Source organism: Empidonax traillii, unplaced genomic scaffold (assembly GCF_003031625.1).
Source record: "Empidonax traillii isolate 1590-97213 ecotype Southwest subspecies unplaced genomic scaffold, ASM303162v1 scaffold10:size5872457, whole genome shotgun sequence".
Lineage (NCBI taxonomy): Eukaryota > Metazoa > Chordata > Aves > Passeriformes > Tyrannidae > Empidonax > Empidonax traillii.
Window position 1 is genome coordinate 555215 of NW_020955203.1, and position 12285 is coordinate 567499.

At 44.5% G+C, this 12285-nt stretch overlaps 1 protein-coding gene across 17 annotated transcripts in view; it reads right to left on the minus strand.

Annotated features, from left to right (window-relative positions):
- CELF4 (CUGBP Elav-like family member 4) overlaps positions 1-12285 on the minus strand; it is a 705933-nt gene that overhangs the window by 52492 nt on the left and 641156 nt on the right. For 8 of the 17 annotated variants that reach the window (XR_003571384.1, XM_027885287.1, XM_027885278.1 and 5 more), the window contains 2 exons: positions 2661-2741; positions 1575-1640 (listed from right to left, as the gene is read on the minus strand). Coding sequence is in view for 16 of the 17 variants with exons in the window: in XM_027885287.1 (XP_027741088.1) it covers positions 1575-1640; positions 2661-2741 (147 nt within the window). In the remaining variant the exon portion in view is untranslated. The remainder of the gene's footprint in view (positions 1-1574; positions 1641-2660; positions 2742-12285) is intronic. The other 9 variants (XM_027885341.1, XM_027885377.1, XM_027885368.1 and 6 more) reach the window with 3 other exon arrangements.

The following is a 12285-nucleotide window of genomic DNA, read 5'->3' on the forward strand; positions in this document are numbered from 1 at the left end:
GAACTTTCACTCCAAACCACCATACCAAGCTAGAGGTGGTGCATTTTGTCTCTTTGAAGGGCCATCTCGTGCAGCGTGAGGTGTGGCAGAAGAACAATGGCCGTGCTCCAGGAGGTGCCACATGGCCTTGAGCACCCACCCTCCCCTCAGCTTCGTCAGCAGTAACACCAAGGAGTGCCATGCAGTGTAAATGGGGGTCTCTGCTGAGATCTTTCCCAGCAGAGATGCACAACCGTTCCAGATGGTGACACGAACACATCCATTCTCGAGCTCAGCGCAGAGAGGCCCATGCTGACAGCCACGTGCAGAGAGCGAGCACACGTTTCCCCTGTGTGATCTCCCTGGTACCCTGATTAAGTCCCATGCTCATAAAAACAGTCCACACGTGTATTTCCTCCCTTCATATGCCCACACACTGTATGGACAGAGTTGCACATACACCCTTGGATATACATTTTCTTTCATGTCCGTAGAGACTTTTTCTCTCTCACACAAACACAGTGGAAACAGTGAGCAGCAATTAAACAATTTTCCCCAACTCAGCTCCCCCACCAAGCAAACAAGGGGAGCCATTCACTACCACAGATGGTAGATGATGTGCCTTGCTGCTAAAAATACAGAGTATGGGTCGGCTGCGAGACCAGAGAGAAGGGGATAAGGGCCATGTGTGTGCAGAGGGGTTAATTAACAGCTCAAAGGGTTGAGCTGCTTCCCATCTATCAAACCTCACAAGCAATAAATGACAATAACTAAAACACCGGCAAATGAAGCCCTACATGGAGAATTAAATTAAGTTTCCAGATACAGCGCTGACATGAGATAATAGCCATTCCTCAGCGGGAGCCCATGATCGCTCCAGTTACCACAGGAAATAATGACTTTGGGGTGGCAGCTTCTTCGCAACGTTGGCCATGGACACCTCGCGAGGGGAGGCTGAACACGGCGGGGTCGTGGTCTGCACCAGGTCACTTTGGCTGGTGTCAGTCCATCAACTGCAAAGGAGCTGCTCAACATACAGGGCAACACGAGTGGAAGCTGATCCATTGGGAGCTGTGGAGAAATCTGCTGGGAAGCTGGGAGGATGCCTGTGTATCTCCTAAGCAAGTCTCAGACTAACTACCTGGGGTATGGCCAGTACACATACCCTAAAAAAATGGGTATGTGCAGGCATTCCATACTGTGCCAGCCACAGGAGCAGTGGCTCTGCAGGGCCTGGGTGCCTGTTTTCCCTCTTTGTTACAGCATTCAGGAGACCTGTTATAGCAAGTGGCCTCCAAATCAGTAGCCTGATTTTGGACTTGTGCATTTTGCTAAGGCAAACCAGACATGGTGCTGCTGATGAAGTTTCACTGAGGTACAGGTCAGTGGCACCAATTCCCTGGGAAAAGGTTTCTTCCTTTGTGGAAGAAGACCCTGGGCTTGGTGTTTGTGCAAACCTAATCTGGGAGTCTATGACCCCCAGCTTGCCTGTGTACTAGTAAACACCTCCCTTCCCTCAGCCCCCCGAGGTGGGTTCAGAGATTAATGGCTTTACATAAGAGAAAGGTTTATTGGGAGAAAGTGTTAATACTAACGACCTGCGTACTGCTGCACTCCAGCGTAGGCTTGCTGCAAGGGGTCTGCTGCAGTGGGGCTCTGTGCTGTGGAGACATAAGAGAGAGAAGGAATTAAGGGTTAAAATATGATAGCCACTCTCCCTTTCTCTTTCATCATCAACATGTGTTGTGAGACAGACAGACCCCGGGGCCGAGGGTTGCAGAAGAGGAGCAGCTTGCCTATGGCCTATGGACTGCACAGAGCCCCCCGGCATGGCCAAGAGGGTTCTGTCCCCCAGCCATCACCCTGTGAGACCTTGGACCAGAGGGCAAATAAACCTCTCTCCTCCTTTCCCAAGCTCAAATTGTGGATCCGCACCGATCATGCAGATTTTTGGCACTGCAGCAATCAACCCCAAAGAACCCTCATCTTAAGCCAGGACTGACACTGTGCTAGGTGCTGTGCAAACTCAGATCTCAGTGACAGCTACAGTCACATGAAACTTTCAATCAGAGCAGAAAACAACAGGGGCATAGCAGGAGAAAGGAGAAGAGAACAAAGCAGTGGCTCCTGTCATCCCCACATCCCTTCGAAGGACTGTGTTGCTGCCAGGCAGCCCCTTGTGAGAGAGAAGAAGCTGGTTGTGGGGGGCGGGGGACACCACTTGTCTGCTCCAGGGAGGATGCTGTGAATCTCTGCGTAAGGCATGCAGTCTCTTGCTGGCTTCAAAGTGCATTTTCTCTCTTTACAAGTGTGTATTCCTCCCCACTAAAACTGTTTATTTTTGGGAAACTTTGAAGTCTTGCTCAAATACAACCAAAGCTAGTTAAGATTTTTTTTTTTTCTTTTTCTCCTTTGGTTGATAGGGAGGAAAAAGAGAGAAACGTGTTGGATAAGCTCTTTCTTTATCTGCAGCAATAAAAAATTTAAAGCAAAGCTTGGCTGAACCTCCAGTCCAAATGTCACCTTGGCCCTAATATTTCACTTCTTGTTATGAGTTTAATTTGTATTTATCGGTGCTGCACAGTTCTACATTTACACAGTCCCTTCAGCTTATTCCTTGTAGGATGATCCCTTAGGGAGCTGCCACTTTCCCACATCCATCCCACCTTTTTCCTTCTTACCCGCACAGAGGTGTGGCTGGAGGCAAGGCTTGGAGGATGCAAAGGTGGGGGCCTCTTGGAAGGAAATCTGGTGCCATACACCTATCCAAGGAGAGACACTGACTGTATGGCAAAGTGTGGGGGAGGTTGTCAAACGTGAGTATTACAGACCCAAGGAACATGGATTAAGTGTTTTCTTACAGATAGAAATACCAGCTTGAAACTTAACCTTAAAGATCACCATTGGTCATGTTAGAAGCTTGCAAGGTCTTGCACTCTTCTCCCAAAATACAAGGAGGAATGGTGAGAAGACCAAACTTTGAGGTGGCAAACCCAATTAGCTGGCTAAAGCTTGGAGGCTTCTGTTCATCATGGACATTACTGGATCACGTGGACTTGGAGAATGGGGTAGTCACAGGAAGAAATAAGTGGGATTGCAGTCTTAGGTTGGAATGATTACCTAGATGACTTTTGGCAAGTCCCTCAATATGTGTGTACGTGAAATGGGAAAGCACTGCCCTATTGTAGGGATTTTTACTTCTTACAAAGGGGTGTGAGAAGAATATATTAAAACCTGTGGGAGATCAGTGGAAGCCATAGTAGAGATATAAAGCTACATTTTTAAAGAGTAGTTGTTCCAGGAAACAGAAGGAAATGGTTGGAAAATATAAAAATTGTTTCTACTTACTCCTGTACTCTTGAAGAAGAAACCAAATAAAGTCTACTCTTTTTAACTTCTGTTCAAAACTGTTTTCCTTGAAAAACAGAATGTTGATCATATTGCTCCAAAAGAGCTCAACAGGTATGAAAGATTGAGTGATACACCAGTTCCCACACCCCTTTGGGAGAATGTATCATCATAACTTGGACCCTCCAAAATGACCAAGCCCTGTTAGGTAGAAGAGATCTCCTGAGAAAGGTGAGGGAACCTGTGGTGAAATAAGCAAATCTTTCTGAGACAGCTATGGTTTTGCAGATTGCAGTAAAGAAAATTATCTCCCAACTCTCCCCCAAAGGCAACTGCCCTTCCTTCATTGCACTCATCTGTTTATAGAGCTAGAAGAAGAAATTGTCTCTGCTGCTCAGGAAATATAGTTACAGCATTTAATTTCTTTCCAGATGAGTCTGGTTTGGGCATGTTTGTTCTCTCTCTGACCTGCTGACAATTAGCAATGGTTGTCACTTCACTGATTCAGAAGTCACTAAGCAGGACCTGTTTGACTGTGGTCCTTTCCTTAATTTCTTGCCTTATCTGGGAACGTATGGGAACTGCCCAATCTCCCAGCTACAGCTGAATCTGTCCTGAACAGGACCACCTGGCTCACTGCAGAGCTGCTCTCCCTCTTTCCCCCACCTGTGGATATCTCACCTCCTTCGGAGTCACATTTTGACCATTAGAACTGAGACATTCTGCTTAGGAAATATACACTGAAAATCATGGTTCATCTTTAGGATTAAATATTAGAACTGGACAAACACTTTATTTAAAGTGTTTGGGACAACAGGACACTAAATGCAGCTTTTTCCCCTTCCACACTAAAGCTTTTAGAGTTTATTATTTTCCTAAGTATTACTGACTAGTCATCAAAGTTAACATCTAAATGGGTGTTCCTTTCTGATGAGGCTGCCTTATGCCCCAGATCATGCATGGAATTTCATCTTGGCTCACAGCACATGCAAGCCAGTGGGTAGACTCTGCCCTGGTTTTCAGTCAGCTTTGCCCCCAGTTGGAAATCACTTCCTCATAGGAAAAGAAGATGCAAAGTAGCTGTTCTAACACGTAAAGCCCAAACACTGACCCAGCCATTCCTGGATGCTCTTGAAAAGGAGAGAGTCTAAAGCACCTCTGGGGAGGCAACAACTCATGGCTTGGGGCTCTATTTTACGTATAGTCTCATACCCTGCCTTTGGCTACTTGGGGGAAGTAGCTGTGGTAAGACACAGCCAGCAGGAATTTAACTTGGCAGCTCTTAAAAACAAAACTGATGACCTCTGCTCACTGAAGAACTCTCCTTCCTTAGCCTGAAGATTGTGTTTACTGAGCAAATGAAGATGTGCCTCCAGCACAGTGGATGTGTCCGTGCTAGCCAATATGGCCTATGAAGATGCAGGGACACAGACTCCAGGGTTGGCTGGACACCCTGGCAGGAAGCCAAGGCGTCTTGGGCAGCCATGAGCATATCTTCATGCTGCTGCTCACTCTGCCAGAGGAATTAAACCTAGGAAAGGGCATAACTGCCTGCACTCCCAGCTGTAGCATGAATGAGGCCAACAGCTGATATTGATCCAGAAATCTCAAGACACAGATTAGACGTTTGAGGAAGTTGTGTCCCTGCTGTGTTCAATAAAGTGACAGCCTTCTTACATACTAATGACGCATAAGAAGGTCAGCAAGGGCTCAGATGTACGAGGAGCTCGTGATCCAAGTCAACCCACTGCAGGGGTCATGTGTGGCTGTAGCACACCACATGCTAAAATTTAAGGTCATGGGGAGAGAGGAGTCATTTCTGTGTCCCAGCACAAGGAGACCATGAGGTGAAGTCACTTTATTCCTTCCTGAGATACATAGGTTGTGTGCCCCTGTGGCCTTCACACAGATCACTAGGGAGGAGAGTTACCCTGTTTCAGCCACTCTTTCTCCCCATCCAGCTTGCCAGTCTTTGTTACTACAAATAGTAGTTGAACACAGGCATGTGAGTCTGGAAACAGACCTCAGCTCCTCAGCTCTGTGTGCTACCTGTGCAAGGGTGCAAGACTACAGTGGCCCATAAGGTAAATAGCTGATTAAGGGCTGGTAAGAGCTATAGGGATATAGGAGACACTAGGTGAGGGACATGGATTACATAAAACACTTTGAAGGGGCTTTTGCACCAGAACTAGCATGTCTCTAAGTTGTAACATCATCCAAAGACCTCGGATGTGCTAATGTGCCTACAGATTACATCTAAAGCAGCTTTCCTTGTGGCCAGACTCATGGAGATGCCATGTCCAATATACAGACATTTCTGAGATTAAGGGTGATGTAATGTATATGCTGAGGATCACCTGGTGAAAGGAAAAAAGCAGAGAGGCTCCTGAGAGGCCAGAGGACAACTATCAATCACATCAGCTCTGCTGAAGTCCCTGTGGCCTTGCTGCTTTGCAGGAGCTGAGGATCTGGCCTTTCCAGGGCAAACTAAAGGTGTACTGTGAAAACAGATGCTAATAGTAACTTCATTTGGCAGCTCAGGGCAAGAGCCTTATCCCTGGACATCTCCTCTATATTAATTTGATCATTTCCATATCTCCACGGGAAAAATCCTACTCAGATACAATTGTTCTCTTTGCAAAGATGATCCCGGCCAAGATGCCACAAGGTGACCATGGCAGATAACCTTCCATAAACCTGGAGACATAAAACAAGCCAATGACCTACTATATGGCCATAAATATAAATTTAACGAAGGCAGCACTTATTCATTAGGCAGAAGTCAAGAAATGACTCCCAAGTCCTTCAAAGAAAGTAGATCCGTTAATGTCACTTTCCAAATCCTCTGCCTGATGCCAAAAAGCAAGGATGATTTCCCAAGTCAGCATGAAATACCAGTGCTTTAAAATTAACACCAGGAAAGTTTCTTACTACTGATATATCTCTAGATTGAAATCCAACTTTTTAAAGGGGCATTTAGTTATTGTTGGGCCTGACATTTAGCTTTTATCAGAGAGTGAATGAATGGAGGTGGCAGAACAAAGCACGTTGTTAAAAATAAATAAAATTGGTTTAAATTATGTTCTATAAAGATTCTCTCCTGCGATGTCAGTGGCCCTGCTACAGTGTCTGGCCAAGACAAGCTGTTATATGGATGTCTCAAGTGAAAATGGCTGCAGGGGACAGAGAGCTGGAGTCTGCTGTGGTGGTCAGGGGTATAAATCAGGAGGATCTGCACCTAAGCCACTGGGATCGTGAGGAAATAGGATAACGGTTACTGTCTGAGACACGAAAAGGGGGTCTTCCATACCTCTCAGTGGACTATGGGACAGCCTCCCTGTCCCAGCTCAGGGTATGAGAAAGCCAAAGTGATCTGCTCTCTGAAACCAGAGGGGGCCAGTGCTTCTGAGAGACAAGAGAAGGGTCTAGCTCATTTTAGGCCCCTAAGGGACCTTGGGATTTAATTTTGGTGGAAGGAGTCAGCTTAGAACTATATGATACTCTCTCCACTCTCTGCTTCTGATAGTTTGTGCATTTTCTGACAGACATGCCCAATTCCATCTATTTCACCCTATTTTGCAGAGATGCATCCTATAGGGGTCTGAAACAGCAAGTTATGAACTGGATCCACAGCCCTGTGGTCTGCCCCATCTATTCTTTCCTCCTACTGTCCTGAAGGTATTTTGCACCTCTCCCGGGAGCTGAAGCTTGGCCACTATCACCTTTGGAAAAGAGGACAGGGGAGGAGGGTGGTCAAAGGGAGATAGTGTTGTTCAGTGAGTGTGGGGGGTAATAACATAATGATAGCAAAAAAAAAAATTAAAAAAAATCTATGTGAAGGCCAGGATTAAAATAAATAAATAACTGAGTGGGAGGGCTCTATTCACCTTCTCCTTAAATCCAATTTAAATCACTCTCTACAGCCCTAATCTATATCCATAATTATATCATTTTGTACAACAAGCTTGCGAGAGGTCTTAAGAAATTTATGTAGATTAAAATTCATGGGTGCCATAGTACAGATTCCATATTATTAAGATTGATTAGGACAGCTGATGCTGTGATTAAAGAAGCCAGCGTTTACTGTTGTAATTAATTAGGTATTCAGACACAACAATAACTGCAATAACAGAAAGAATGTGCTGATCTGGCAGAAAACAGAGGCTGATCCTGTGTTTTACAGTCTCGTTTTGCCATTTAGGGGTGGACACCACTCAGTTAAAGACATGTTGTTCCACTGTCCCTTCCCCTACACATCAGAAGAGCAAAGAAATTGAGGGCTTTTGTACCCTCTGCTTCATCCTGTTAATAGGAAAAGCCATTTTGGTAGCATCCCCAGGTATTGCAGATGCTTGTTTAGGACTACATATGATCTTACTATAAAATTCATGCAGTTCAGTTTTGGAAACCAGGAGTATCTTTATTACTTTCTTACTAGTCCCACTTCCAAGCCCCATCCCTAATAAGGTTGCATCTGAGATGGATGCCGAGCAAAAACATGACAGGAGACGTGTCTGACAATGAAGAGCTTTCAGTGAACAAAGCAGGAAAAACACAGAAGACTCAGAAATGCAGACAGGTGGACGTGGCTAGTCAAGGTGACAAAGTAATTCAATAGCAAAGCCAGGGTCAGACATCCCTCTCTCTGCCTAAGGCCATAATCTCAGAAGCCAGGGTCAGGTTTTAAAAGCTATTAAGGCACTCTAAGTTCATATTTTGGGGGAGCTTTGTTGAAGTCATCTTTAAAAATAAAGCTCTAGGTCTTAACTCACATAGATGCTACTGAAAACATCAGCACAGAGCCTGATTTGTGTATAAACCTTCTTCCAGATTAGAGGAGAAAACATTTTGGCTCTGGAAAGGCTCACACAACTGCCTTAAACAACCTCATTCATTACAGCTGCAGCATGGTCATTGGAAGTACATGGCATCATTAAAGTAGCTTAGACTACAATTGAAGATGGCAACTTGTTATTATATTTTTAATGAGTGCATTCCTTCACTTATTTATTTTACCAGTAAAGCGTGGTTTATGGTACATGGCAGATTGTTACAAATGGGTCAAATAAATGCTTCCTAGTCATAATGATGTCTCAGGTGCTCTCTGTTGCAGTTTTGGAACTGCTGATACAAAATATGAATAGGAAAGCTCTCACCTGGAGACGTAGAGTGGACAAACAGAACACAGACAGAGATTTCCTGTAGTGAAGAAGTTAGCCCCAGGGTAGCTGAGCCAGGCACATTTCTAGGGCATTGTGTATGCCTGGACTGAATGCTGTGGGGTTTGATTTTCATCCCAGACCCTCTACAGGTGCAGGCAGGTCACTCTTTTTCTGTTCTCCTGATTCATCTTGTATCTAAACTCTTTTTGTCTGACATCTTTTAAGTCTGAAATATCAGGGTAGACACTGGAGTGTGGGAAGACAGGTCTTCTCTTTCTCTGCACAAGTGAAACCCTGATCTTGCCCAGTGTCACTGGATGGATGATCAGGACTGATGCTGGACTCTGATCTGGAGCAGCAGCTTGCCCACCAGAAGTGCTACCAGTCATTGACAAGCTGATAGATAAGGCTGTCATGTCATCATGCTGTAAACTCCTCCCCTACAGAATTAGTTTGGGTGATAAATAATAATTACATATGGAATTTGAATCCTGTCTCTGCTGGCAATGGGTGAAGTAAGTGACTGCCTGATATCTCTTCACTGAGCCAAGGAAAATGAATCGGTGGTCTTGGTTCAGCTACTAAGACATGAGTTCCTGCAGAACTCTGTGGGGCACACCCTTACTGCCAGTCTCAGCAGTGGCTTGGAAACATGTGGGCATAAAGGCTTGCCCTGTACTGAGAGCTAGGGCTCACAAGAGAGGGCTGGACCCCAAAGAAGGTATGAAGTGGAGACTGCTGTCTTGCTAGCCCAGATGTGCACAGCCCACTGTGCAGCCAAAGGAGGGGGTTGGTGGAGAAATTTCTATGTCTACAGAGAGGACACGCAGAGCTAGTCCTGTCAGTGGTGGGCAGTCAGAAACAGAACCAAAGGGTGCCTGAAAAGAGTAAATGAGATGAAATGTTTTTAATGTATTAGGAGGAACTGAGGGAACTTAACTTTTGTTTTCCTAAGCAACCTAAACCAAGAACAAATGCACTGAATCAGAATCATAGAATATCCTGAGTTGAAAGGGATCCATAAGGATCATCAAAATCCAACTTCTGGCCCTGCACAGGAGAACCCCAAGAATCACACTAGGGGCCTTAGAGCATTGTCCAAATGCTTCTTGATGTATGTCAGGCTTGGTGCTGTGACCACTTCCCTGGAAAGCCTGTTGCAGTGCTCAGCCACCTTCTGGGTGAAGAACTTTTTTGTGATATCCAACTTAAACCTCCCCTGGCAGAGCTTCATGCTGTTCCCTTGGGTCCTGCCACTGATGACCAGAGAGAAGAGATCAGTGCCTGGCTCTCTGCATCCCCTCACAGGGAAGATGAACTCAGCATCTGTGAAAGCATTTCCCATCTAAGGCTCCACAAAGCTCATACACCACCGATCCATCCCAGGCTCTGATTAAGCTGTAGATCTCTCAGCACAGAAGGAATAAGGATGTAGGATGTTATGTGGTGTATTTCCACTTCTTTCTGGGCACATCACTGGAAGATCACGGAGCATGGCAGATTGTTACAGATGGGTCAAATTTTTCTGGGAGCTCTGCTCTGTTCCCTCTTCCAGCTTTCTCATTTCACCAGTTTTTTAACAGCCAATCCCTTCTCTCTCGTTTGCTACCCTTTGGTCTCATGATTTTCTCATCTCTACCTCCCTTCCTCTTTCCAAAGAGGCTTTATCTTTGAATGAACATTTTGAACATTCTCTCACAATGCAATTCAGTAAGGCAGGACCTGTTACCAGAAAGCAGAATTCTGATGAGGTGAGGCACAGCAGAAACCAGTGCAGATGGTCTCTACTGTTACTGTACATTACACATGGTTACAAGAGAGGCTCTGGGCTCTGGGTGGCTAAGAAGCTTTGGCAGAAGAGCACAATCCCTGCTCCTATGACTAATGTGGAAATGGCAAACGCTCTTGTGCTGCTGCAAAGTGACTCACAGTATCACGGCACAACAGATTACGCTCTTTGTCCCCACTATATATTGTGACACATTGCCACGTTCAATAGCTCTGCAAAGTGAAAGATTAAAGGGCAGGAATTAATATACAAATAGGTCGAATCTCCAAACGGGCTCAGACTGGTGAAAGGGGAAATACTTGCTGGCTTCTTATTCACTCCATGGCAAAAAGTGCACTGAGGCATTATGTACTGGCTGATCTTGGAGAAGGTGAGACTTTGGCTTGCAAAGAACGTTCCTGTAAGGAATGGTTGTCTAGTGCTACTGCATGGATTCATAGACTGAACAGATTCACAGAAAAAGCTAATTCCTGCAAGGGCAGGGGCTGTGATGAAAAGCCTGATGAGTAGGGATGTTCGATCTACTTTGGCTTTTACCACAAAGCCATGGATGGTTTGATAGTCTAACTCAAATGATACTGTGTGTGTCCCTTCTCCAGTCAAAGGGAATCTTAAAAAAAGAACATGGGTGAAGACAGAAGAAAAAAAAAAAAAAAGATTGAAATTAAAGAGTAAATACAATTACATAATAAGGAGATGTTTTTATAAAGATTGTGGAATTCTGGAGTCCTTTAGAGGTAGCATCAAAAATATTATGGATAGCCGCAAAGGTGAACGTGTAGATAAAGTGCACATTTAATTGAATTTATTTGGGTCAGAATGGTATGGATGTCATGCCTCTATAGATGTTCATTGTCCTGTTTTGCTATTTTCAGACAACAAAGAACACTCTGCTGGAGGATATAATGGTGTGAACCCACATTTGAGGATTTTTTTGTGGAGCATGAAAGAGTATCTGAGAGCAACATTCAGGCTTTAAACAATACACGGCAAGTCATAATCATAGCAAGACTATGATTATGTACATAACACTGCAGCAGTCTTAGCCACTTTCAGAATGAGAGACATACCATAAAGGAAAGTTGTTTGGAAGATGCTGACTTTGGATGGGGACTGTCATGTTCTTTTTTTCTCTATACTGTTAATGCAATTGCATGCTCAGTTGTAATATTTCATTTTTACCCTTGCATTTAGAAACAGAGACATGCAAAACCACAGGGCAGTGCCAGTAACAGATGCAACAGAGGAAAGTGAGAAAAATCCCATAATGAACAATGATGGAATAAGCTGCCCAGTGACGAAAATTTCTTTCTAACCCCAAGCAATTAGTGGCTGGCTTATATCATAAAGCATGAAGTTTTGTGTCCTATCTACATTTTATCCAGTCTAATATGGCTGTGGATGTTCTCATTACCCATATAAATGACTAATCCTTTTATTTTTTATGCTGCTAAGCTCCAGAACTCAATAAAGCCTGTGGCAAGGAGTGGAGTTTTGGAGAGTGCATAAATGCTCATGAGAAGGGAGAGAATTAGACGGAGCAAACACATGATGTAAGCTACATGGGCTTGCTTTCAGTGTTTCAGGGACAGACAAAAGTAAAATGAGAGGTGAGTGTTTGACCTGCCACTGTTCCCTTTACACCCCTGCTATAACTTAAGATGTCACTAAGTTATGGGGAAGCTGAGCACTGAGAAAGACAAATATATTGCTGAAGACACGCTGAGATAAATTCAAACTTTACACAGAGCAGACTATTTAGATGTCAGCTTTACTGGCAGGATGGAGTCTCTCTGCATGCAGTGAAGAGGAGCAAGGATGGGTTTTACCTTTTAGTGTGTTGGGCTGTTGGTGTTTGTGCAGGGACTTACTGTGAATTGCTGGCTGAACAAGTCTCTCCGAAACTCAGAGAGAATCATATTAAGGCCGTTGACTTTTATATAATCATGGATGAAATACCTAAGTGAAAGGCTTCTTTAATTATGGGGATAGTTGGGGATAGTAACA